At 40.9% G+C, this 27,927-nt stretch overlaps 2 protein-coding genes across 3 annotated transcripts in view; both read right to left on the reverse strand.

Moving 5' to 3' along the window:
* The window catches only part of PANX2 (pannexin 2), a 30,496-nt gene extending 29,813 nt beyond the window's left edge, over nucleotides 1–683 (reverse strand). The window contains exon 1 of the mRNA XM_063307911.1: nucleotides 157–683. The gene's annotated coding sequence lies outside the window, so the exon portion shown is untranslated. The remainder of the gene's footprint in view (nucleotides 1–156) is intronic.
* An 8,010-nt stretch (nucleotides 684–8,693) lies between these two features.
* MOV10L1 (Mov10 like RNA helicase 1) overlaps nucleotides 8,694–27,927 on the reverse strand; it is a 68,870-nt gene continuing 49,636 nt past the window's right edge. The window contains exons 21-27 of one of the 2 annotated variants that reach the window (XM_063307914.1): nucleotides 23,230–23,394; nucleotides 22,326–22,499; nucleotides 20,880–21,029; nucleotides 17,391–17,498; nucleotides 16,322–16,459; nucleotides 14,967–15,058; nucleotides 8,694–8,875 (exon numbers count right to left, since the gene is read on the reverse strand). In XM_063307914.1, coding sequence (XP_063163984.1) covers nucleotides 8,866–8,875; nucleotides 14,967–15,058; nucleotides 16,322–16,459; nucleotides 17,391–17,498; nucleotides 20,880–21,029; nucleotides 22,326–22,499; nucleotides 23,230–23,394 — 837 coding nt within the window. In that variant the 3' untranslated portion in view covers nucleotides 8,694–8,865. The remainder of the gene's footprint in view (nucleotides 8,876–14,966; nucleotides 15,059–16,321; nucleotides 16,460–17,390; nucleotides 17,499–20,879; nucleotides 21,030–22,325; nucleotides 22,500–23,229; nucleotides 23,395–27,927) is intronic. The other variant, XM_063307915.1, reaches the window with a different exon arrangement.

Genomic DNA, 27,927 nt, shown 5'->3' on the forward strand with positions numbered 1-27,927 from the left:
AAAGCCTCCCCACGACCGGGAGGAAGAGGCTGAAAAAAAGAATCAAAGCAGAACACAAGCGCGGCATCGGAGCTCTGCTGGGTCACACAAAACCAACCGGGCGCGAGCGGTAAGCGAGAAAGAGGCTTACTGCGGAACTAGAGTCATCCTAGTTACCTTGTGAAGTTTTGGAGGGGGGCAGGGAGGCCCTCCCGGTCCACGGAGGGAGCGAAAGGATGACTCGCGAAACCAAACGTAGGCATGAAAAATACTGATGCTGCGGCAGGATGGCAACACGCCGGCCTTGCATTTCCTCTTGGTCCAAAAGGGAGCCCGCCCCTCCCAATGGGAAGCTGCTGATTTCCTCCCCCTCCCCAGAAAAAACAAAAAACAACCCAGCAAGAAAGGCCGATTTCTTTGGGCTCAGTTAGGTCGGCGCAGACACGGAATTTTCCATCGGCGGCAACAGCAGCTGCAACGTGCGGAGCGAGGCTGCTGCTGCTGCCGCCGCCGCGGCACTAGGGGCGGAAGGAAGCCCATAGGCACGAAAGCACCGGAATACAGTCGCGAGAGGTCCTTTAAGGTCTCCGCGTCCACATCTGGAATTCGCATCGCCTGGCAGCGACGGGAGGCGGAGCTGGGAGCTTTGCACCGGGCCGGGCAGGAGAACCGGGAGGGGGCGGTAGCGGCTGCCGGCATCACGGCAGAAGCTGCCGAGTCACCCAACGCGGACCGCTGCGGCTGGCGGGAAGGCAGCGGAAGGCTGGGCCCGGTCCTCTGCTCGGGGCTGCGGCGGCCAAGTGCTTCCCGCAGAAACCCTCGCTACCATCCCCAGGACCTGCCTTCCCCCGGATTTTGGAAGCTGCAAACAAAGGCGGGGAGAGAAAGGAAAATGCAGCGAGCGACGGCAGGGAAACGTCGCTATAGCAAACTCGGCGGTCGGTTTGTTTCGTTCTCTAGTTGCTCGATCTTCTCCGACCGCCCCATCGGCTCTAGTTCGCCAATTCAGTTCGTGCGACGACTCCCTCTGCAGTCACCTAGAAATTAATTCCGGAGTTTGATAGTATTCATGCGCATGCGCCAAATCAGCGGTTCGAAGCTCTAGGGCAGTGTTTCTCAACCTCATCTTTAAGATGTGTGGACTTCAACTCCCAGAATTCTCCAGCCAGCCTGGGAATTGAAGTCCACACAACTTAAAGTTGCTTTAGTTGAGAAACCCTGCTCTAGGGAGTCTTGGAACACGTTTAGATTCCTGGTTCCAAAGCATTTCTGGATATTCCTCTCAGGGAAATGTTGCCTGAAACTTAGGTAGATCCAAGAAGTGTAGGCAGACATGCTGGTGCTAAAGGTTTAAAGGAATGGGCAGGGTTAAGTTACAATACAGCCAGAATGGTTTTAAACTCAAACCTCTCTAGAATGGATTTGCCCATCCATTAAGCCAGGATATGTTTGGATTGGTTATGGGTTAGTGTGAATCCAGGCACTATGGTTTGTTCCATAAGCCATGACTAAATCAAACCATATCTTAGGGAACCAAATCAAGGCTTAAATTGTCTATTAGGCCCTTATTTGCAATGACCTAAGTAGTTCCTTATAAGCCTTGGTCTAAAACAAAGCATACAGTTCTGTAAAAAATAATTTATTCTTTTTGAGTTATCTGAGGTTTCGCATACCTTTGGCACTGAACATTATGTGAGCTTTGTCTGGGTCCTAGGGGATATATAAATGGAGCCTGAGAAACATCAATGATACTTGGTGTTTATTTCATTTATTTTATAAAGCGATGCAGCATATCACTGTGAAAAACTAATCTCCCCATCCAGTTCAGTCAACTGAAGTAAGGGATAACTAGGGCCAGTTTGTGTGAATACATCATAAAACAATCAAGACTGATTTGAGCCAGCCATACCTTATAAAATCTCACAAACTTCGCTCCCCTTATCACAATAAAGTTTGCACCCAAGGGTGTCCGTGATGCGGGGGGTGTAAAAAAAACCCTTTTTACATGTATTGTTGGGGTGGGTCTTTGCTGGCATGATTGTGGCTGCCAACTTGATTTTGATCCACTCCCAGCAGACATCCCTGTTTTCACCACAAAGATTTAAGAGGCACGTCATGACCAGCTCAAAATAAATTTCTGAATATCTCAGTTAAAAATACATTGATGCCTATCAATCTGGGAAGGTTAACAAACCATTTCTACAGCTCTGGGGCTACACCAATCTTCAGTCAGAAACGGTCTTGAAACAGAAGATCTGGGACATTCAAGAAGGTCAGTGAGAGAATGGATGAAGGGCAACTTCAGGGATTTGGAACAGCTGAGACAAAGCTCTTAAACCCCATGGAATTTATGTGGCAGGACCTGAAATGAACATTTAATGCCAGAAAACCCTCAAATGTTGAGTTGAATGGGCCAAAATTCCTATACGTGGATGTAAAACACCAGTTGAAGGAAGCATTTTAATTTATAGTTACTGCTGCTAAATGTCGTGCAGCTAGTTTACTAATTCTAAGAGTGGAATTACTTAGTCATACCCGGACATAACAGATGACTTTGGAAGCTAATTCTTTTCTATGGAACTACAGTTGTATCACATATCCTGCATTGTATTTCCATTATGGCAATTTAGTCTGCTTCAGAATAAACTCTTTTCGGCAATCAAAATAATCATTTGTGCTCAAAACACGTTCATTCGTGATAAGCCTCTTGTACTAATAAAAACATAGCTGAGGTGACTCTATGGACTTCTCCATATTGTTCTTTGCTGAAAAAGTCTTCTGAAATGTTTTCTCAGCATAGGTCTAGCTACGGCCTGGGATATCCCACATAGGCACTCACAAGATCCAATCCTGCTTTGTTTTCTGGAAATTAACCAAGATAGGCTAGGTATAGCCACCTATTGAGACATTATACATAGAGCTGGATGCAAATGGCCTTTCAAAATTCTTTGAATTTTACACGGAGTCATTGGAGCCACACATTCTTCAAACTGCAATTTTTAACTATTCTTCAAAGCACTCCACAATCCAATATATTAAGGCAAAGCCAACCCAGTATATGAACCTCATTTGGTCCATCATCTCAGGCAGTTTTGGAGACAGTTTTGGTTTTAGATACAATTGCTTTTGTTAACCATTATAACTATTAGAAGTAAATCTTTTTGATAACAGAATACTATCATATGTCATTTGGTACTGTATTCCAAAATACTGATACACCAAAATATGGTTTATTGTATTTTGCATTATGCACATACTTTTTATAGGCACACATTCACCAGATTGGGATATTTTTTTCATATTCGTTCCACAGAATGCTAAGGTTCTGAGAACTTGATGAGGTTCTACAAGAGACTAAGGGCCAAATAGAAAAGTTCATTCAAACGCAGCCAATTTGTCTAGCACAGAACTGGGCTAGTCTTGTTCCTGAGCCATAGCAGCGCTTGTCTGCCAATGGAAGGCATTGCTATAGAAGATGCTGCTGCCAGGGATGCAGACAGCAGGAATGCCACAGTGAACAACCCAGGCCTGCTTCTGTTGATCATGAGGTCTCCACTCCACCACAGTCTGATGGGTGTCAGGATGGAATATCTTGCTAGCATGTTTATGGGTGTTCTAGTAATTAGTTTAGTATACCTGCAGGGTCGTTAGGAATGCTTTGAAGTAGGAGTTTGGCCATGCAGGGATGCAACATTAGGAATGTTGATTAGAATTGTTATTGGAACAGCCTGACACCAGGTCAGCTCAAATGGAGCTATCAGCTTGTTACTGAAGATTTGTGACTGGGAGGTATAGAAGCTGTGAGAAGCAGGGAGGGGCTGTCACAGGGGCTGGTGTGAAAGTGGAGGATGTAACTGCCATTTTGCGGCTTTTTCTCAGTCTAGTCTTTGCATTGGAAATGATCACTTGTAGTAATAAAGAACTCCTTCATATCCTTTATTGGCTTGTGGTGAGTCTTTGAATTAATAGCAAAAAGGATCAGGACCATCACAGTGGGTCTCTGACTCTTCCTCAGAGGAAGAATTTAACAGCTGTTTCACAAAAACCAGACCATGCTGGCTAGGTAACTCCCCTGGATTCATATTTTTACCCTCTCTCTCTGCTAACAGGAGGATCTGTATGGAAACTGCAGCAACATCTACAATTTATATTTTGCATAAGGGATTAGAATTCGACAATCTCTGGAAACCCAGTTGTTCTTGGTTGAACCTGTAGCTTTCCAACATTACCAGCAACATCAAATGAGCTTCTGGTGATGACATAGAATCTAAATCTCATTTTTTCCCCATAGAATCTAAATCTCTTGATAATAATTTAATAAGCAAGATTATTAACTGCTTTTATTAAGATTATTAACTAGCTATATTAACTGCTTTTCAGTAAAACCATAGCAGAACATCCGCACTAGCTATTTTAATGTAACGGTAAACAGACAATGTGTGTCTCCTGAGTCACTGAATGACATATATATGGTTGTTGAGAGGGAAGAATTGCTTAGGTAAGACAAATAGGCTTACCCAAGAACTAACAAATTCTGCACTTCTATGTATGAGTATTAGAGGCATAAATAATACCAAATGTAATCCAGAGTCTAGAACTTGCAGTGCTGGATCTTCAGATGTAGGCTGCACCCTGGGCACTTTGTTGCCACTCTTCAAACCTTTGGAACCATTCTTGCAACAAGCCCTAACTGTACTCACCACAGCTGACCAATGAGGGAGAACAGAAATTGGTCTCCAAGCCCCATCTCCCTTCCTTGTCCAGCTCTGTTAATTTACATTGATGCAAACAAGAGATCTGGCTGCAACCATTGCAGAAAATGGGGAAACTGCCTGCCCCCAAGACCTATCACAAAGTTCCAAGTGTCTCAAATGGCCAAACAGCAGCTTTCTGACTTGAGATTGGCCACTGAGCTCCCACATCTATAGCAGTAGCTCCTTCTCCATTGGTCAGCTAGGAAGCAGTGGGTGAGGCTTCATTAACTGCAGCCAATCAATGTTGTGGAGGCATGTTTTGCAAGGGCAGATCTAGGCACAGAATCTTGATTTTGGGGTTGCTTCCCTCCATAATTTTCTGGAAGAACTTGGGAGGTAAAATAAGGTATTGGTTCTGTTCAGCTCTTCCCATAATACTGTATTCTTTTCTGGGTAGCTAGTTTCAGGCACTTAAATTATTTTAGAAGAGGATAATTAAGTTCCTTGAAGAGGATAGTTGTGTGTGCATTGGTTAATCACTTGTACAAGATCCAGGGTTTTTCCTTTGTTTTTACATCCTTGTGTTGCAAGAAAACAGTGTTTTCTAGAGCAAAAGCAGCATCCCAATATTTTCCTGATATGGGAAAATTATTTGCTGAATGTTGTATAAATAGTGACAGTTGCAAGACTGAATGACGCCAGGGACATGTCCCGTGCCAAATCCCTCCTCTCAGGGTCTTTGGGGACTCAAATAATATAGAGGAAGAAAGCTGTCATTATATTTCCAATTCCAGATTGTGCCACCTCGGCAGCAAAGTCGGATTTATTGGACGAAGTGGACAAGCCTCAATAAAATTGAATAGGAGTGAATCAGGCAGATACAAATGTTTTTAAGGAATATACAAAAGGTTTTATGCACAGGTCTGCACAGTCAAAATCCAGACTGAAACACGTATATTTCATCACCCAGGAACAGGGTGTGAAAGATCTGAGGAGTGGGCACACAGGGCATTCAGAAGAGAATGGATGAGAGGGATGAGGGACACCAGTCTTGCCCCACTTGCTCTGTAAGACCCCTCTGGATTTGCCTTGGCCTAAGCCCAGCACAAATAAGATGCTCTAGGTTTTGGTTCAGCCCCCAAGGTCCAGTCAGACTTCAAAACTACAATTCAATTCCCCCCGCCCCGCCCCCATTTTGTGTGCCTCTTCTTCATATAGTGGCTGCATTCCAACTACACACTTTTATCTGGTAACTGAATAGACAGGCTTAATGTTTTTGAATTGTAAACTAACCAAATGAACCGAGTTAATACAGCATGCTAAGTTACAAAAACCCAAATACCACTAACCAAGCTTAGCATGTTGAGCCACTGTAGCTATTAGATCTTCCACTGATCAATGTGTTAAGTGTGTGAATGCATCCATTAGATAATTAAAAAAGGACTGCATTGCACAATATGCAGTATGGCTATTCCACACCAGGGCTTAGAAAAAAAAAATCATGCAGGTAAGGCAGTGACTACTGGCCATGATGGCTATATATTCCCTGCTAGTTCTGAATGCCAGTTGCTAGGGAACGTGGGTTGGAGATACCTGTTGCCTTCCTATCCTACTGTGGGTTTCCTGTAGACATCAGCTGGATGCTGTGGGAACACCCTTTGTTGGTTTTTCTTGAGTGTATTTTTAGACACTAACTCTCTTGAGCTGGAGGTCTTTCATGGCTGTTCTCTGAAAGCACCATGTACAAAGGCGGCCCCACAGCGGGGAGAGATAAATAATTAAGGGAAATCATTTCACTTGCGTCTCTTTCATATTTGGAAATAATTGGTAAAAAGGCAAAAGTCTGTATTCTAGAGAAAAGACATCAAATTCCACAGGACTGATGCTACATCGTGAAAGTCTCCTAAATGTAATTATTAAGCCCTTCCTAACAGAATTAGTACCAAGCCTTTCATGCAGATTATATAATATGCCATACCCCTGTGACTTAGCTGTCCTGGAGGCTGACATCAGTAAAAACCTGCTTTAAGAAGCTGTTTTTATATAGGGCAAATAACTGTTAATTATGATTCCAAATACAGTACATCCTACTAAGTGAAGGTAACAAGATACCCATTTGTCTTCATAATGTCTCAAGAAGTCAACACAGGAGGTTTTATGCTATCAAAAGATGACAATAAAGGTGTTAAGAGGCTATAGTAGAGTCCCAGGGAGAATATAGTTTTTAATTGTTTGTGACACATACACTTTTAAGATTTTTAGCCACCCCTTTTAAAATTATTTAATGTAATTAAATACAAGAGAAAGGGGGTCTTTCACTCAACTTACACTAAAATACTATTTTACCCACAGCCTCTGTGTTACCGGCTAAAGCAATGTCCAGCTAAGAATGTAAAAACAAAAGGTTAACATGTTCCTGAGAACCTACCATTCTCCTTCCTTCCTTCTATTCCCCATACATGGGAGAACATTGAAGTTTAATGGGCTTCCTTTGGCTATCCTACAGGCAAATTTTGAAACAATTGAAACATCCCCTATAAAGAACAGATCTGCTTTTGTGGATTGAGAATGGCATAAAATGCTACCTGTTTTAACTCCATTGTACCTTTTATAGAGATTAACTAGTACATCACACTTTTCCTGTTGCATCGTCCAGGCCAATCAGAGCAATTCTCTTAACTGTTTTCATACAAAACTGGCTTCATTACATATAATATTACAACATTCTGGAGAGTGTATGAGATGCTGTGTGTATTGCGACATGAAATATTTAGGCTACCTTTGTATAGTGGCTATACAATGGTTAGCTGATCAAAACTTGTATTCTGTTTTGGTGTGGCTTTAGACTGTGTGGTTATGTTCAGCTAGATTTTGCAGGTGCACCCTCTAATCCAGTGTTTCTCAACCTTGGCAGCTTGAAGATGTGTGGACTTCAACTCCCAGAATTCCTCAGCCAGCCATGCTGGCTGAGGAATTCTGGGAGTTGAAGTCCACACATCTTCAAGCTGCCAAGGTTGAGAAACACTGCTCTAATCAGTTACACAATGTTTTTACATTAGTATTTAGTATGACTAAGCATTTTACTTGACTGGCCTTTGGCTACACAGTAATAGAATGTCTTCTTTTACATTAGACATAATAACAAATTTAGTTTCAGACATATAAAATAGCACAGAATAATTGTTATTCCTATTAAGTGTTTACATTAGTATATTTTATGGACTGTATTTATCACTAAGGTACCTTAGCAACAGCACCTTGTGTATGCCCGTAGTTTTACGTAATTTATGCTAATCTTGGATTGAAATAAAAGATCTGTTGTCTCACAACTAAGAACACAGCTTTACTAAAAAGAAATGAAAACACTGATGCACTAAAATAGTAGGGCAAAGGTTCAGATTCTTCAAGTGTTGCAATGGTGGAAAAAAGCATTTTGGAGAAAAAATGATGTGCTTTTAAGGGTGTGGGGGATAAATTACAGCAAAAGAATAAGCGAAAAAGGCCCCTTAGCCCGAGGTGGGGAATTGGTGGAAATGACTGCTTGCTGTTCTGCTTCCTAACCAAAACAACATAGGAACAACATGGAGATATGATCTGATCATTTCCTTTAAGGTAAAGATTTCCCCAAACTGAACTCAACTTTGACGCTTCACTGGTAGAGGTATGGGAGTAGTTTGCCACTAACTTCTTCCAAGTTTTCCCCCAACCCTTTCCCCTCTAGTCTACAGCACTGTGCACTTCCTTTTCTTCCCTCCAAGAACTAATCAAGCCCAACTCTGCTTAGTTTTTTGAGATCAGCCCTGGTTGGCCGCACGCTTTTATCTAGCTGGGAAAGTGTTGTTCAGATGTAGATCTGCTAGCAAGATCTGTATGAAGTTGAAGGATCTCAAACAGGCTAAGACTGGTTTGCCATTAGAAGAGTAAAGTCTAGTACCCTATTGTTAATTCTTATTAACTACGAGAAAAAAAGAACAAACCTGAAAAATGCTTTAATCATATTTATTTTTACAGCACAATACAGCCACATGAAACATGAAACCATATGAATAAAACCATAATTACAACTTTATAAGCACTCTTTTTTATAGTATATTCATTTAAACAACCATGAAAACAAATCTGTGTATATTTTTTTAAGGAAATAAAAGTCATAGCCAGGAAAAGTGGCCAGGTATTATGGCAATTCTTCTATTTAACTGCACCTGTAGATTAATAAAATAAGACAAGTAATAAAACGGCAAGAATTGGAAAAATATTATTTTAGTTAAATAGTTAATCTAGAGTGCTGGAAATGGTACCTATAGCCAAAGACAGCATAAGAAATATTTGTTTTACTAGCCTAAGTTGATTTAATAATAATTTTGCCTCCTACTTATCCTTCAGAACTGCAATTCTCCATGTGTACGTGGGCAGGAGGGCACTAAAGTTTTCACAGAAGCTTAAAGCATTCACTGAACTGATTATTATATATATATTAACTTAAATGTCTAGGCCGTATCATACATTCCAAAATAATTGGTTATTTACCTGCAACTTGAGTTCTTGGAGGAGCCATCTGTGAATCTGTACATATGTACAAATCCAAAATGCCTGTTTGGATCTTTTAGAGCTTATGGAAATCTTGGTGAGAATCCTGCCTGTTGTGCATCCCATGCAAATTAAGTATGGCTCCCGCTGAACCTCCGCAGTTCCTGACACTGGCATGGTGGAGGAAGGAACACTGAGAAGGAACACTGACACTGAGTGGGTAGGAGGGCAACTTGTATGAATTCAGACATGATTATTCAGAGATCTTGAGTTACAGTTAAGTCACCAGTTCTTTATTACAGTTCTTGGGATTCACACACGTGGATGGGTAGCTAGCTAGTTACCTGGAAGAGGTTCAGGTAGTCCTAAGGTGACCAAGGAAATGTTCTTCTCAAGGCTGCCTCCTGAGGGAGGTCCAGAAGGTGGTGTTGAGTGAAAGCTGAGCCCAAGTGCGGCTCTAGTAAAGAGATACCATGAAGGCAAGATGTTGCTGTTGTAGCATAAGCATGAACCCAAAGCAGGCACTGTTCAGCCAGCTCAAAACAAAGTTTGATGGCTGCCATTCTCTATCTGGACATTGTTGGGAAGAGAAATACAATATTTTAGATGGGCCTTTAATGGCCAAAATAGATGTTGGGCTTTTCGAACAGTATTGCTCAGTTCAACCTGAAGAAAAGTGCTTTGGGGACATTAAAAAAAACCCAGAGGAATCTTTCCATTCATGTCAAGAGATTGGGAAAAAAAATGGGAAAGCATCAATGCATGAACCACAGAGATTCTGGTAGAGAGAGAGAGAGAAACCAGGCTTTTAATGAGGGCTTTTCCAATGCATTATAAAAAAAGGAAGATGCCATCCACCAAAAAGATAAAGGAAAAGTAAGTTGAGAAGTATATTCTTATGATGGTGCCAAGCCAGTTTTTATTGTGAAAGGAACATCAAAACATGATGAACCTAGTATTATAGGAGACTGAACTGTTTTTGTATGAAGTCTAAAAGGATTCCTTGCTAGCCACATAAACACTAAAAGGATTCCTTGCTAGCCACTGAAACCCCTCTCATGAGGGGTTTCAGAGAAGCCAGAAGACTACCTCGACCTTGACGGGAGACAGGACAGAATTCCCCACCTGAGATGGTGGGATCCAGATCTGGGTGGTATACACATATCCCTGATGAATGAGAGTAGGTCAGGATGGTTTGGGAGGCAGTGATATCTCCAGCAAGTGACATCCAAAAGAGAAGCAAACCACAGCTGCCAAGGCCACCATTGTGTGGTGAGGACAGAGTTCACTGAATCACTGTGGATTGTTGAAAGAGCTCTGGTTAACAGGGGAACTGTTGGAAAATGATATAGGAGATAAAGACATTGCCTAGAGACTAAAGGTGTATTCTACCCCCAGAAGGATATGAAGAAAATTGTAATTACATGATGAAGTCTCCATTTGTGAGTGGTCAATTCATTGGGGCTGGGCTATTTGGCCACAGCACAGTTGTTTCCAGCAGATGGACTGCCAGAGGAAATATGAAACACATAGCACATCAATGCCATACTGTATATATGACATTGAAAGGAAAAAGTGGGATCTCATGTAATCTTGTTTATCTACTAGATAACTGCAGCATTGTCTGAAACAATTTGGACAATGTGATGTCAGAAGAAGCCTTCAAAGGCTTAGAGTATCTTCCAACTATTCCATAAATAGTTCCAATTCTTGATCTGCTGCAATGCTTCTAGTATGAATCAAGTGCCTTAGATATGAGGATGTGAAGAGATCAAATACTTCTCACCTGGCCATAAATGTGTTGATGATGTATCAGAGAAGGCACAAAATTACAATGTTTTCTACTACAGATTAAGGTTACTATAGTAACTAATCATTTTGGCCGGGTGAAGAGGTTGAATTTAATTGTCCCCTTTTTGGATGTTAATTTTTGCACCTGGGGGGAAGAACTTGCCTGGACTTGTTTTAGTTTCAGTTTCCCTTCTGTATAGGCATGTAGAGAGTTAAGCAGCTCTCACTGAGAGCCTGTAAGAATGCAGAAGCTTTTAAATATGTTTTGCTTTCTGTAAACAAAATTATTTTTATAGAAATGCCTGGTGTGTGACTTTTCCGATCTCTCCTGGGCCAAAGGCTTTCCTAGCAATCTGCCAACAATTACATCCTCAATGAGATTACATATAACTATCAGTAAAGGGATCCCACAATTCTAGGTGGGATAGAAAGATGTGGGCTGTATGACATATTCTTTGTAAGCCGCCCAGAGTTGTTGTGTACAAGATGGGCGGAAGAGAAATTTAATAATAAATACAATAATAAAATAAAATATGAACCTAAGGGGATGATGCACAGGTAGCACACTTAGAAGCATATCCAAAGATGGATGAAATGAATGAACAAGACCACAACTGCCAAGTGATGCAATAGCTGGAGAATGACACAGACCTTCGCTCTTGCTGTCAGGAAGACACTGCATGCAAGAACCTCTATTATATACTGTTGTGGCAGTTCCTCTAAAACACTGAGTATCATCCTCAAGAACTGGATGATGTGGGAAGAAAGGAATTTTTTTACATAGTTGACCCCAAATCTCAAGTCCTATAAATGGAGAAACACCTGGGTTATATGCTGAGAAAGCTAAGTACAGTATGACCAGCTAAAAGCCAGTGTCCAAATATGGAAATAATATGGTGAAGATTCTTCACAACCAATGCCATGAACTTAAAATCCAAAACCTCTAGGGGGCATGGCAAGTTCAAATGGTAAAACAGAATACTGGTACTTGCACACCAACTATAAAGTGAAGGGAGAGAAGGTGATAGGGTCTTACACATATATGAAACCAGGCACATTGTAAATTAATAAGCACAAACCACATTTATTGCTATAGAATGGGTAAAATGGTAGCAAGTAAGAATATTTTGATCTGCCCTGAAGATGTATCTAGAAAATAAGAAATATATTGGCAATCTGAAAGTGATACCCTAAGAAACTACTAGTTAGACAATTGTTCTGAAAAAGCCTGAGCATGGTTAAATGGAAAGCCATGGGATCTAGGAGGAAGAACACCAGAAGGATTTGGGAACAAAAGGCAAGTTTTCTGCATCATGATTCCATGGACTCTGCTAAGAACTAATTTTTTTTTGTAACTTCAAGTCAGTGTTGACTCCTGGCAACTGCCTGAACTAGTCCCTACAGTTTTCTTGGCAAGATTTTCAGAAGTGGTTTTGCCATTGCCTTCTTCCTAGGGCTAAGAAAGAGGGACTGGCCCAAATAGATTTTGTGCCTAAAGCAGGCCTAGAACTCATGGTCTCCTGGGTTCTAACCTGGTACCTTAACCACTAGATCAAAAACTATGTACCAGCTAATATGACAAGGATGATGCCATGAGGTCTAACAGTCAATTATTATTATTATTAATCAAATTTATCACCGCCCATCTCCCAAAAAGGACTCTGGGCGGTTTACAATAAAAGATAGATAAAACTATAAAACTATAAAACCCTATAACAATGCTGGAAGAGAGCAAAAGCTTTTTGAACAAAGAACTTATGGAAACTGGGGAGACATTCCTCAAAAGCAATGTGATCACGTGATGAGCAGCTTCAATTTCAAAGATTTTGAGACAGAAGCTGGGAAGGGTTGTGGTCTAGTCTTGGGTGCAGAAAAGTAGTCTGATGAATTTGAGGAGATTATGAATCCCTCCCTCCAAAACTGAGTCCAAGGTCTGGAGATGGCCCAAAGAAGTGGATGGTTCAGACTGCGAGTCCAGTAATAGTATGGCAGCACAGGAGATGGAGAAGACTGCAGGAAAGGACCTGCAGTCGCTGAAGTCACTATGGGAGGGGCCACAGGACCTTTATCCCTTTTTGCCTTCATCAAGACTGAGCAGCGCAGGTATTTGGAAGGCTCAATAATAGCTGTTTATTCAGTGATTCCCACATATGATCTATTACTTACTACAGATTACCATCAATTGGGCACATTTCAGTTTATGGACATCACAGTATCATTACAGCCTTTAGTAACTAGAGGATTTTGTTTTGTTTTGTTTTTTTGCAGAAAATAGAGAACTCTAATGTTCTTGGGAGCCTCGTGTGGCACAGAGTGCTAGGTGGCAGTATTGCAACCGAAACTCTCCCATGACCCGAGTTCGATCCCAGCAGAGGCTGGATTCTTGGGTAGCTGGCTCAGGTCAACTCAGCCCTCCATCCTTCCGAGGTCAGTAAAATGACTACCCAGCTTGCTGGGGAAGGTGATGACTGGGGAAGGCAATGGCAAACCACCCCGCTATAATCTGCCAAGAAAATGTCATGAAAGTGGCGTCCCCCCAAAGGGTCAGACATGACTCGGTGCTTGCACAGGGGACTTTTCACTTTTTTTCAACGTTCTTGGAAAGAATCAAGAAAGTTTCCAGGTAATTTCTCAGATATGATAGAAGCTTTGATGGCTGCTGATCAAACAGCTTGCTCCCAATAAGTAGCTCTCACACAGATCTAAAACTTGCAGCAAGCCTGATTAATTAAATGCTTTGCAGTGGTTGTAAGAATCTACTGAGTGACAGCAGAAGACAGAACAGACAATGGTTACGTCCACTGGCAGTTGGCAAATAAACCAGTTTATTTCTGTAACACTGGCACAATGGACCATCAAGATGTAGACGGTAAAGAAGATGATCTTGACAAAGATAGGTCAGATCTGTTAGCAAAGTGACAAGGAGGAAAACATAGCTAAGTCCAAAACAAGCAGAAAGTATATGGAAACAGCTTAGACAGACTCCTCCCTGATTCACATGGGCTATATAAGAAGAGAAGGAGGTACAGCACAATCAAATTTGCAAGATTTTCTTATTATAGTTCTCAATAAAAGTAATCTTAGCCTATCTGTGGAGTTGATTTCTGGTCTGGTCTACCTGGTGGGGCTGACACAAAGCTGTAAGTCAAAGGACAGAGGACTTTCAAAATACCTTATCCCAAAACTCTTTAGGAAGGAAATAACACACACACAAGTAAATTAGACAAATAGAGAGCCAGTTTGGTATAGTGGTTAAGGCATCAGGCTGGAAACCAGGAGACTGTGAGTTCTAGTCCAACTTTAGGCACAAAGCCAGCTGGGTGACCTTGGGTCAATCACTCTCTCTCAGCCCTAGGAGGCAGGCAATGGCAAGTCACTTCTGAAAAACCTTGCCAAGAAAACTGTGGGGACTAGTCAAGGCAGTTATCAGGAGTCAACACTTGACTTGAAGGCACGAAAAAAAAAGAGAGAAGAAGACTAAAGTATATCAAAATAAAATAGATGATGTGAAGGAAAGATGGAAAATACTTTAGGAAAATTGTAAGCTCTGAGAATGAATATGTTATTTTTTCTTGTGGCCAAAACAGATTAAGGTGGCTTAGCATAAAGCAAGACTAATTATGCATGGTATGTACTCCCACCAAGAATTCTGGAAACTCTAGAAGATTTTGAATGCGTTGTGCATAGTGCACAAGTCCTGTAAATGAATCACATATACCACGAGGAAGAACAGAATCCTAGAGAAGACATGTATGACACCACTACAAGTCTGCAATATTATGTACCTCAGCTCACATATGCAAGAAAGAGATTTGGGAGTGTAGACCACCTTCTCTGCCCTAAAAGAGCTTCACCCACTTTAGCCTATGGCCCCAGTATAGATCTCCAAAGAACACAAAATTAACGTCTCACATTATTTAGTGATTCATCCATTTCCACTTACTTCTTTGCCAATAATGTTGAAAATACACTCACTTTTTCTGATTTTCAAGTTCTCGTGGCAAGTCACAGCCAATGTAAGCTTCATTCATCAGACTGTACTCCAACAGAGCACTAAAACAGGGATCCTGGCCAAAGGAAAGAAGATTATAAAAGCTGTATAAGCTGTTATACTATAAAGTAGCCATGGATACTACTCTGGTTTATATTCTTTAATACTAGCAGGCCTAAAGAAGAATATGTTTAGGATAGTACATGAAGCTGATTTTCATATAACACTATGTTGCTAGGATACCTAAGATGGCAGTGTGGGAGCTGGACTGTAGCAAGCATAGTTTAACTTCTTATGATTTATAATATACATAACAAAAGCCTGTTTAAAGTTTTTACTGGTTTTTGGAACCTTTATAATCTCACTGAAACAAATGACATATTTCCTGGTTTTTTGAAAGCCTTGATTTGGTGACTATCCAAGATATTCAGCACATTTTATTTAATAAAGGACCTGATAACTAGAAAGTAGTATTTCAAGATCTGAATTAGCATTTGAAAAGCATGATTGAGCTGGCCAGATATCCTCAGTCAATTTATTTCCTCCCAATTCTTCTTATCCTTTGGTATTACAGTACCATATCACTTTAGTAAAGGTGGAACAAAACCTGATCAGCTTCTACACACTTTCTCTGAAGACAAACAAACCAAAGAGGAGGAAGGAAATTAATAATTTAGTCTAGGGATTCAGTGTTGCCATGAAAATCAACATTCTTAGAAAAGGAAATTCCTAAAAAGTACCTACGTTAATTTGTTATTCAAAAAAAGTCTTAAAATGCAAAATTACACTCATATTTAACTAGTTATTCCCTTTTTCCATGAAATCCTAGACTCCATTTGGAGTTAAAGATCTCTAACAGAAAACTCAGCAACCTTACCAAATTATAATAGGCAAGATTTGTTAGTTAAAAATTCAGATACTTTTTGGGGGAAAGGACAGTTTGCTACTAAAAGTGGCATTACTTTTGATTATGTGCCATCAAGTTCGTGTCAAAAATTAGTGATTACATAGATCTTTTCCAGTGAGATGTTTAAGATCATTTACGCTGTTGCATGTTACTACGAGTAAACAAGAGTTCCTCTGTTAATTTAACTTGGCTCCCTGCTGTACCATCATTCAATGAAGTTATGGCTGAGTTCACCATATTCCATATAATTATCCTTCCTGCATTCATGGATTAATGTATTCTTAAGAAAGGCTGGGATGAAGCCTAGCACATAACTTTTCCCCTTAGCTTTCAACTACAAATACACATAGGCAGCTACCAATATCTCAATGAACTTACTATTCTAATGTAATTAAGTGAATTTGAATTAGATAATATACAAAAAATCCTTACTTGGACAAGCACATGAGGATTTCCCACAACAATGAGCAAAGCCTTGGGTCTGGTAATGGCTACATTAAAGCGCTTTGAATTAGCAAGAAAGCCTAATAAGTTATTTTTATCACTGATTGAAGTTTCATTTGACCGAACCTGGAACATAAGCACCAACCATTTCAATTTTTCAAATAAGCATAGTACTGCAGACAATTCTATAACCTGAAGATCAATATAGCATAGTGATTAAAATGTTGGATCAGAACTAGGAAAATCCAAGTTCAACTCTGTTCTCAGCCATGGAAACTCACTGGATGAACTTGGGCTGGTTACTCTGCCTCAGCCCATCCTTTTACACTGGGCGGTTGTTACTATGGGGGGAAAGAAAGGGAACAGAGTGTAGTATTTGTGCTGACTTGAACTCCTGAAGAAAAAGATAGGATATAACCATGATGTAGTGCTTGTGCAGCTTCAGAGATGATTGCCATGTACTTTCGAAAAGTTTCAAAGCCCAGAATGAACCATTCTCTTCTACTAAGTACTGCAAGTGAGTCAGAACGTTAAGTCCTCACAACAACCCCAGAAATCTTGGTCTAGCAGCTTGATGAATAATGGAACTGCATCCTAATTAGTCAAATGTTTAATAGTATTTCCCTATTTAAAAAAGGCTCAAAAGAAATTTGATACCAAGTACATAATAACTGTAATCTCCAAGATTTTATGTATTGGTATAGTATATCCAACATTAACTACCACATTTTTATACTAATACACAGCTTGCAGTCTTAAGCATGCTGATCTGGAGTCAGCTTCACTATGCATACTGAAAACTGCTGATGAATAAATGTGGAGGACTGTGTTATCTGCAAATAGATATCCTCCAGTCATTTTGGACTTCAGCTAGCCAGCATGATCAATTTCAAGTAACTGTGAGAGTACCAGTTCAAAATATCTGGAGGACACCAGCTACCTTTCTGAGGTTTCCTAGTCACTTACGCATGGATGTTCTGCTACTTCAGCTTGCTAATTTGGGGAATGAGATTGCCATCTGAATTCCACATACACAAAATTGCACTTCACTACGTACAGTTGATATGATGATCACTGTGAATTCTTGTCCTTGAAATTCCTCTACTGAGCCAACTTTAATATCTGCTAGATCCACACTGCGCAAGAGAATTCTGACTTTTTCTACCTAAAAATAGAGATTATTACTTTCACATATTATTTCACAGCAAGCAAACAGAATCATGATTTGATAAAAATGTTTCAAGTGCTGAAACAGTAAACATGTCATTTCTGAATTCTATTTTTGAAATTTGACAAAATATGAAAATTTATTGAAAGCATTCCCAATTTAAGTCTACTTAAAATGACTAAATTAATCACAGATCTTCAAATAAGGACTGTTTCTCTTGGAGGAACTATCCACTATTTTTTCTGTTTTTTCATGTTTATTAAACTACCCCAAAATTTTTAGTACTAGTCAGGAGAAGACTGAGTATCTCCTACCAACTATCAAGGATTGCCTTGGCTGAGGAGACTCACTTTCTTTAGACATGTACTTTTCTTCAATTTTCACAAGATTAATGTAATCTTGTAAGAACAAAAAAAAAACCGAGCTACATAAAGTTAGGCGCCACTTTAAAACATCCACAATAATGTTTCAGACCACTGTCTGCCATTACTGATCTTCTACCGCACTTGAGGCGCTGCTACTATGCTTCTGAAGGAACAATTTTCCCAGTGTACCTTTCAGAACAATTTTTTAAGCTAGTCTTGATAAAAAGAAAAAAAATTAGGTAATTCACTTTTGATATGGTTTGTTGATAAATGTATTTTTTCTAAAAGCCAAATGTGAACCATGTAGGTCATTCACCAAATATAACTACTCTAGGAAACATCGTAAAGGAAGACATAAACTATGTCCATTGTCCAGCCAAGACTACACAATTTTTATTTTTTTTTCCTTTCTTGGGGAGATCCTAAATTTTGCCACTTTTCTAATGAAATGGTAAAGCTAATATTGCTTAAACAGACAAGCATATAAAACAAAGATAAGGGAAGCCCAAATTTGCTTTTTGCCCAGCTTGATGGAGCACCTAGTTAGTTTTAGCTGAATGGAAAAAATGTAGCAGGATTAGACCTGCTAATTACTTGGAGGCCACTAAGAAATCCAAATACTGTAGGCTAGAATGGGAGGTTGAAAAAAACATTGCAGAAGAAGATAAAAGCAAATGAGCTCTACATTGTGGTCAAGAAACATAAAGGTATTCTATGTTGTCACCAGGAGTCAAACTCAAAGCAAGGATATCTTTAGGTTTTAAATGTACTTTTAGGGGGCATATGTGAAAATTGCTTGTTTACCTGTGACATCCTATGTTAAATTAAGCTTGTATTTGATTTAATCTCTCCATCAAATCTTCTAAAGCACCTATTTTTCAAGCTTTATTATATCCATGTTATATTCTATCTTGGAAAGGCAGTGTGATTCCTTTCAGATATTTTGGACTATAATTCCTGTAAATCCATCTGCTATGGCTAATAGCAGATGATTAATGGAATAATCCAAAAGAAGAAAACAGGTATGTGAATTCCTCTTCTACTTTCACAAAATTGATCAGTTGGGAACTGATTTTAATTGAAGAGGTACAAAAGTACAGTGCATACATGCATTATCACACTATTCCTTTTCAGAGTAAGTAATATTATGACATGTACTGAAAAGTGGAAGTAGCAGTGAGCAAAAAAAAAAAAAAAAAAAGGCAAGAAACAGAAGAAAGTCTAACTAAATATAGTTTCTGGTACCACTAACATTCACTTATATGTCTCCATACCTTTCTGTACTTGCAAACCATCCTTGCTTCCATTCTAGTATGCCCTGACTCAGATACAGTAGTCCTTGACTTACGACCATTTGTTTAGTGATCATTCAAAGTTACGATGGCACTGAAAAAAGTGACTTATGACTGGTCCTCAGACTTACAACCGTTGTAGCATTCCCCGCGGTCACGTGATCAAAATTTGGGCACTTGGCAACTGGCATGAATTTACGACAGTTGCAGCATCCCAGAGTCACACGATCGCCATTTGCGACCTTCCCAGCCGGCTTCTGACAAGCAAAGTCAATGGGGAACTGCATGATTCACTTAATGACCACAGTGATTCGCTTAACGAGTGTGGCAAAAAAGATAATAAAATCGGGTGCGGTTACGTGATGCCTTGCTTAACGACTGCAATGCTTATTGATGAACTTTCCGGTTCCCATTGTAGTCGTAAGTTGAGGACTACCTGTACTGCCTTTTGTTCTTTACACTCTTTTGGAGGATCTCTTCAACTCTATTCAACCACAACTTTCTCTTGCTCTTCTATTCAACCTATTCATTCTTCTATTAAGTACTTGTTATACAAGTTGAACCATATTCATTTTCTCTCTATGACCAAATCATCCAATGTATTTCTTTTGCACTGGTCAATAATTTTGGTATTCAGTCCATAGTTATTCAACATCCTTTCATTCTTGAACTTATCTCTTGTTTTACCACCCACTCATCTTGACCCTATTCTCATTGCATTGAGCTTATTTCTCCTGAGACACCCAACTCCTACTTTCATACAACAAAGTAGGCAGAACAATACTCTTATCTAGTCACTTTCACTTATTTCATAGTCATTTTTTGTAACAAACCACACTCCTGGTAACATACCACATACTACCCATTACATCTACTCATTTAGTTTCCCCCCCCCCCATTTTTACAGAACTTGTAAGTTGCTTTCCCTGTCAAATACAACTACTTTGGCCTTTGATACATTCATTTTCAGATCCATATTCTTTTGGCATTATATATCATTCTCTGAAAATCATTCAGGTCTGAGTCATAAAGTGAAGCAAGCCATGCAACTACAGTATCACCAACCTATACATTCCTTTTCATAAGTACACACAATAATCTAAATGATACCATTCACTTCTGACATATATTTTAGCTCTTTTCTTAATTAAACCTATACCTTCACTTCTATACATGTTTTCATCAAATCTACCTCACAAGATCAGGCACTGTTCATTCAACTCTGTGGCATCTGTTCCCTTTCTCTTAATTTTGCAAATCACAATATATATATATTTTTCCTTTAATTTCATTTGTTAATATATACTCCCCTACATTCCAAATCCCAATCTTCCACATGCTATGGGCCTCACCAGATGGGTCCATAAATATTAACCTCAGCTCATCATGGTTTTCACGTAATACTTTTAGAATGCATAGAGTATATTTTACATTTTGAACATGTGCAGAGGAGCAAATTTATAACTCAGAAGTGGTATTTTTAAGAAGCTGGAAAATATATCATGGGAACTTCAGATGCCTTGGTTTACCTATGAGGAGATTCAGGAACACTGTATCTCTTAACAACTAAAAAAAAAAAAAGTAATGTTTTTAGTGTTCATATTTATAACCCAATAACATAACTTAGTTCCCTTTGGGTCTCACAAAAAATTAACATCAAAATATACAATGTAATTAAAGATATCAAAACAAAGACAAAAAGCTAAAGCAGAGAGCTATACCTGTTTTCGATAAGGTGCAATCACTCCAATGTCCTTCTCCGATATGGAATAGTTGATGCTTTTAGCAAGAAGACAACAGTAGCGCATCACTTGAACTGCTTCTGTAGGATTGAACCAAGAAGGATTGCAGCCTTCACGCATTTCGGTGCCCTGACGTTAGCAAGGCAAGAAACGAGAAACAAAGAAAACAATATTATTAAAAATACCTAACTTTATTTGCCCAGTACTCACATTAATAGTAAAAGTCCAAACAGGTATTTAATATCCAGAGCTGCTCCAGAAATGTTATGTTTCTCAGCCTGAGGAAACTCAGTGATGACTGAACATAATACTGTAGCACTGGGGCAATTAAAAAAGGATTTTAAGTCACTCATTACAGACAAAGCCTCTCTGAATGGACTTTAGTACATGGAAGTCTCTACAGAAAAACTGGTCCTTAAAAATAAAGGTTTTACAGGGCAGCATTAGCTGCTTGAAGTGTACTCAGAATTTAAATAGTAATTGTTATTGTTTTTTGCTAAAAGGAAGATATTCTCTGCAGCCATTCCCAATTTATTTTGGATCACTTGGAGTTTCCCAACAGAAAAAATGAGTATATAATCTGCAGGTTTCCCCAAAATCTTTGGACTGACTGCCTCCCCCAACTCCCCATAATTTTCAGTAAAATTAAATTAATGGTATGGTCGATAAATAAGATGGTGGTGGCGGTTCATATGAAAAGAGTAGATTTAAGAAAAATGTGGCTTTACTCTGGGTTCATGCATTGTATGTTTTGATGATGACCACTTCCCCCTTGTTCTACTCCCATATGGCCTCCATCAAACGCATGTGGCCTTTGAATGTATCTTCCCTCTTTTAGAGGGATTTGGGTTACTTCATGCTAAAGCAATTAAAAGAAATCAGAAGTAATTTCAGCCAATGAAAAATAAGAGATACAGCTAAGCATTTCCTATCTGCTCCAAAAATAGATTTTAATTTAAATATCTGCCCCCATCCTTTCTAGAAGATGATATTCACTCACAACATTAGGAAAAAGAGCTTTCATCAGCAGACTGACATCACATTATGAGCTCAGTTTCAGTTTCCTTAAGACTAAATGTGTGAAGGCAGAAAGCTAATTTGGTTTTTACACAATTCTTTTAAAGCAGCTACAAACAAAATTAAAACGTTATTTTGTAATGACTGGTAGCACTCCCTGAGGTTTTCCCAAAGTAGAACAGGAGATTGCAAAATTCTCTAGCAAAGATAAACCCAAATAATATACAAAATTATAGAGAAGGAAAGGAACATTTATGTCAAGTTTCCTGTTGTATTCAAACTCCATGGTATCAAAACAACCTAAATAATGTGATGTCCTTATCAATTTACATACCTTTGTCTATATCTGAGATTTCTAAAGTCAGTCTACTTCTTAATTATAATGTGGATATAGGCTTGTTTACCTACCCTTATTCCATGAAAAATCAGCGGAAAACCTTTCTTTGGCAGCTTCTCCCACCCCAACAAATAGTTTACCACTGAAGGATCAGCACAGACTTCTAGCTCCTTATGATAAAATAGTCTAGATGGCAATGCAAGCAATGCACCATGTGATCTGTAATTCTTCACAAGCTTTGTAATCTGTAAGCACAGAACCAACACCATAGCATGGAAATGAACACGGTTGTATTCTGAAGCATGAACATTAAGATAGGTGAGTCCAGTTCTGGACAGTAGCTGCTCCCTACTAGGTTACATTTAGGGCAAAATGAGGACATTTTTTCAGTCACATTCTGAGTATCAGTCATCAGCGGGGCTAAAGGGAGCAAACCCATTCCCATCTCTCACTCATCACACAAAAACATGGATTCACGTACAACCTTTAAAAAGTTCTGATATAACTTTTCATGAATGATGTGAATTTTTCCAAAGCATGGTAGATGGGCACTTTTGCAGCACTGTTTTCATTCCCCAAACTCTCAGAAATTATGCTCGTCTGCCTTTCTCCTTTTCCGACACTAACACAAAGATGTCCTATCCATTGTGAGCTCAACTTCCTTGTAGTAATTAAGCTTGAAAAATATTCCTCTTGGCTTTAACAAGACTAATCTTTGAAAGCTTAATAGTACATGGGGGATAGCAAAATCCAGGTTACTCTGTGTGTGTGTGTGTTTTATGTGGAATGGGGAGAGGGGAGGTTTCTTTTGATTGTTGTAGGATTGGCAACAACTTGGGAAAGGCCCACAATTTTTGCTTTTTATTCTCAGCTTTTCAAGCAAGTAGAAAGAATGGCAACCAAGCACCGTTCATTAAAAGTTGTATCAGAATTTTTTTAACTTGTAACAATTGACAATTCCCCACTTTCCCTTACCAACAGAGGATTGTATGATCCACAGGCACCAAAAGCATCCTCATCTCGCAGGTACAGAAAGCGATGCATCAGCCTCTCCATCAAAGAGATGTTTAATCCATAAAGTGTTGCAAGCGCAGATTTTATTATTGGACCCAGTTGCATGGGGTCCCCTGAAAGTACGATCTGCAGGTGCAGAACATTTTTTTAAAAATGGGACTTAAGTTGCATTTCTTTTAATGCTTTTCATGAATTATATAACAAAACTATCAGAATTTGGAGGCAGATGCCATCAATACAAAAACAATAACCATTTCTCTTTGTGTTTTATCAAAGAGTAAGTTATCCATATCCAAAGTAGGACATGGAGTTAGTATTGCGTTTGAATAAATAGAAGCTAAATCTTCCCAAGACAGGATGCCCAGGTTTTCACTTAGGGATTTTATTTCTTCCAATACTGCTGTTCAATGTTCACGTGGATCAAAAGCTCACGGCGCCTTCTATAACATTTAATGGGCAGTCAGGCTGCTTCACGATTGACTGAGAGATAATCTGGTATGATTTTTAAATTTTATGTATTTTTATTACTATACCATATACAGCAGACAGGGACAATCTGGTTAGTCTGTACAGTAGAAAGATCTAGTAACTCATTTGCCCAGCCTCCTTGCCTGGCCCAGAAACAATCCATTTACAGAAGACAAAACCTCTTGGCAGAAGCTCTATCAACTGAGGCACACTGAGGCTGGATGAAGGTGATTTGGTGTCTTCCTGTAATGGTTGCCCTAGCCCCAAATACTCAGACTCACAAGAGGCTGCTAAATGAACTCTGATTTATTTAGAGTACTAAAGGCAGATACAGAGAAAGCTGAGAATGAGCAAAAGCGCGCCAAATACAAACTTAAACCCTTGGTACAAACGTATCCCGCCTCCCTCGTAACAGCCCCGCCCGGCACAGGTGCTAGCAATCGTCAGAGTTGCTAGCCTGGGAAAGTAACCTTGAGCGCAGTAGATAATACAAATACATTCCAAAGCAAAGCCAAAAGATAACCGTTCCCATCCTCCCGAGAAAGATGAAACACGCATCCAATTAATGACATGCGAAACGTTACGATGCATCAAAGACATTGAAACGGCGAACATGACATACCGCCCTCCTAAAAATACACTTAGGGACCCGGTTTTGTGGGATAAGCAGAGTGGAAGCGGGCTACCAAAACAGGGGAAGCCACATCTGGTGCAGCGACCCACTCAGGATGAGGGAAATGTTTCCAACGAACTAAATATTGCAAAGAATTGCGAAGGCGTCTAGAGTCTAGAATTTCTTTAACTTCGAAGTGTTGCTGACCATCAATCATGATGGGGGTGGGAGGTGGAGGTTGACGATGCCATCGGTCAGAAGGAATAGTCGGTTTGAGTAAGCTGCAATGAAAAACAGGGTGTAAGCGTTTAAGGTTATGAGGCAAGTCAAGTTTAAAAGTCACAGGGTTAATCTGAGCGATAATCGGGAAAGGACCCACAAACTTAGGTGCAAGTTTCTTTGAAGGTTGGGATGACTTGATAAACTTTGTTGAAAGGTACACAGAGTCCCCCACTTGGAATGCCGGTTGGGGGGCCCGCTTCCGATCAGCATATAGTTTATAATCTGCTTGTGCATCTGCCAATGCCTTTTGAATCATTGGCCAGGAGTCAGCCAGTTGTGTTGTCCAATCATCTGGAGTGACTGCACCAGCCGGAGGTTGTGGTAGATCAGAGATAGGTACAAAGTCTTTACCCAGGGCAACCCGAAAGGGGGTTTGGCCAGTGCTTTGATGCACTGCATTGTTGTAAGCCACTTCAGCAAATGGTAGGAGGTCTACCCAATTGTCCTGCTGGTAATTCACAAAAGCTCGAAGGTACTGTTCTAGAGTCGAGTTAAGCGCCTCAGTGGCCCCGTCCGTCTGAGGATGCCAAGCCGTGGATAGGGCTTGTTTCGTGCCCAACAGCTTGAGAAACGCCCGCCAAAATTGCGAGGTAAATTGTGTACCTCTGTCCGAAATTAAGCGGGAGGGACATCCGTGTAACCTGTACACGTGTACAAGGAATAGGCGAGCCAATTGACGGGCCGACGGAATGGACACGCAAGGGATGAAGTGAGCCTGTTTGGAGAAATAGTCTTTGACCACCCAAATGACCGTTTTGCGTTGGCTGGGCGGGAGCTCGACAATAAAGTCCATGGAGATTTCCTCCCAAGGGGAAGAAGGGGCTGCCACCGGTTGCAGCAGTCCTTGGGGCTTGCCCACCTTGCGCTTGGACATTGCACAAACAGTGCAGGAGGCAATGTAGTCTTTGACATCTTTACGTAATGTGGGCCACCAGAATTGCCTCCGAACGAGGTGCAAGGTTTTTACAAACCCGAAGTGACCTGCAAGTTTGTCATCGTGTGAACGGAGTAAGACATCTTTTCTGAGGCTTTCAGGGACGTAGAGGCGGTCGGATTTCCAAGCAAAGCCTCTGTGAAAAGTAACATTGTCTTTATTTGCAAGCAACCAAGTATCCGTTTTCAGTTCTTTTAGAAACTTTTGTTGCAACTGGGAGGGAATTGACAAAGGACTTGGCTGAACAGCGCTTGTAGTGGGCGGCTGCTGCGCGCGCGTCTGGCTTCGCGTCACAGCCTGCATGCCCAATTGGGGCGCCGTCCATAGGGTGCTTACCACATCTGGCGCTGCCCCAGAGTCCTGAGGTTGCCTTGACAAGGCATCAGCCAAGAAGTTCTTTTTCCCTGGAATAAATTTAAACTGAAAATTGAATCGGTTGAAAAATTGAGCCCAACGAACTTGTTTGGGGCTCAGTTTTCGAGGGGTACTAAGCGCCTCCAAGTTTTTATGGTCAGTCCATACTTCAAAGGGATGATTTGCCCCTTCTAACAGATGCCTCCAAGCTTCTAATGCAGCTTTTACTGCAAATGCCTCCTTCTCCCAAACATGCCAACGCCTTTCAGTCTCAGAGAATTTGCGGGATAAGTAGGCACAGGGCTTGAGGCATCCTGCCTCATCCTTCTGCATCAACAATGCCCCAATAGAATAATCGGAAGCATCTGCCTGTACAACAAACGGCTTGGAGGGATCAGGATGCTGTAAAATTGGCTCTTTGACAAAAGCTGCTTTCAGGCGCTCAAACGCCGTTTGACAAGCAGGCGTCCACCTCAACAGCGCTCCGGGATTCTTGACTCTCCTAGTATCTCCCACCCCTTTGGTTCGCAGCAGCTCAGTTAGGGGCAAGGCAATCTCAGCGAATCCCCTTATGAACAATCTGTAATAGTTGCTGAACCCCAAGAAACTTTGAAGTTGCCTGCGGGTGCGGGGACTCTCCCAGTCCATGATAGCCTGCACCTTGGCAGGATCCATTTCTATGCCTTTATCAGAAATTCTATACCCCAAGTAGTCAATTTGGGTCTGATGAAAGGCACATTTCGACAGCTTAGCATACAATTCAGCCGATCTGAGTTTACACAATACTTGCTTTACCAGAGCCACATGCTCTTTCATGGTTTCAGTATAAATCAATACATCATCCAAATACACAAGTACACCTTTGAACAGATGTTCATGCAAAACCTCATTGATTAATTGCATAAATACCCCAGGGGCCCCAGCCAACCCAAACGGCAACACTTTATACTGGAAAGCTCCCAACGGGCAATTGAATGCGGTTTTCCACTCATCCCCCTCCTTGATCCGTACACGGTAGTAGGCTTCTCTTAAATCCAGTTTAGAGAAGATCTTGCCCTTGGCCAGATGTGACAACATGTCCTTTATCAATGGCAAGGGATATTTGTTGGAAATTGAGACGGCATTTAATCCGCGGAAATCCGTACAAAGTCTCAATGTCCCGTCCTTTTTTGGGCGAAAAAGAACCGGCGCCCCCACGGGTGAATTTGCCGGCTCAATAAATCCGCGCGCCAGGTTTTTTGTCCACAAATTCCCTCAACAGAGTTAGTTCCTTCTGAGTCATGGAATAAATTTTTGGTTTAGGCAATTGGGTGTTGGGCAACAGTTCTATGGCACAGTCCGTCTTTCGATGAGGGGGCAACTGATCGGCTTCCTTTTCACCGAATACATCAGCAAACATCCAGTACTCGGCCGGCAAGCCTTCCAGAGGAGAGGCCGGGTAAGGCGGAGTCGCAGCTGCCGCAACCCCCACCATCTCCTCTGGGGCACCCTTCCCCTCGGCCGCTTGATAAAACCCATCCCTAAACGTGATAGTTCGGTAGACCCAGTTTATGTGGGGGTTTTGTTGCACCAACCAGGGTACCCCCAACACCACCAGTGGCCCCCCAACCGGAGCCACCACAAAAGACAGCTTTTCCTGGTGACTGCCCAGTTGCAAGGCTACACGCCCTGTAAAATGGGTGACCGGTTGGCCCCCTGCCACGGACCCATCCAGCTGAGTAAAAGCGATGGGTCGCTGTAAAGGGAACGTGGGGAGCTCCAAAGCCGCCACCACGTCGGGGTGCATAAGACAGCGGGAACACCCCGAATCAATCATGGCCCATACTTCCACAGTCTTGGATTGGGAGCCCAATTTCAATTTCACCATGAGTATGCGGTAAGTGCCACTCACCGATGGAGGCTCGCGCCCATCCTCTACCACCTGCCCAGCGGCGCCCTTTAGAGCAGGTGGCTGGCGTTTCCCGCCGGCTGCGGGATTTCGGTCTCCCCCTCAATTTCGAAGAACATC

This window comes from Candoia aspera, chromosome 7 (assembly GCF_035149785.1).
Source record: "Candoia aspera isolate rCanAsp1 chromosome 7, rCanAsp1.hap2, whole genome shotgun sequence".
Lineage (NCBI taxonomy): Eukaryota > Metazoa > Chordata > Lepidosauria > Squamata > Boidae > Candoia > Candoia aspera.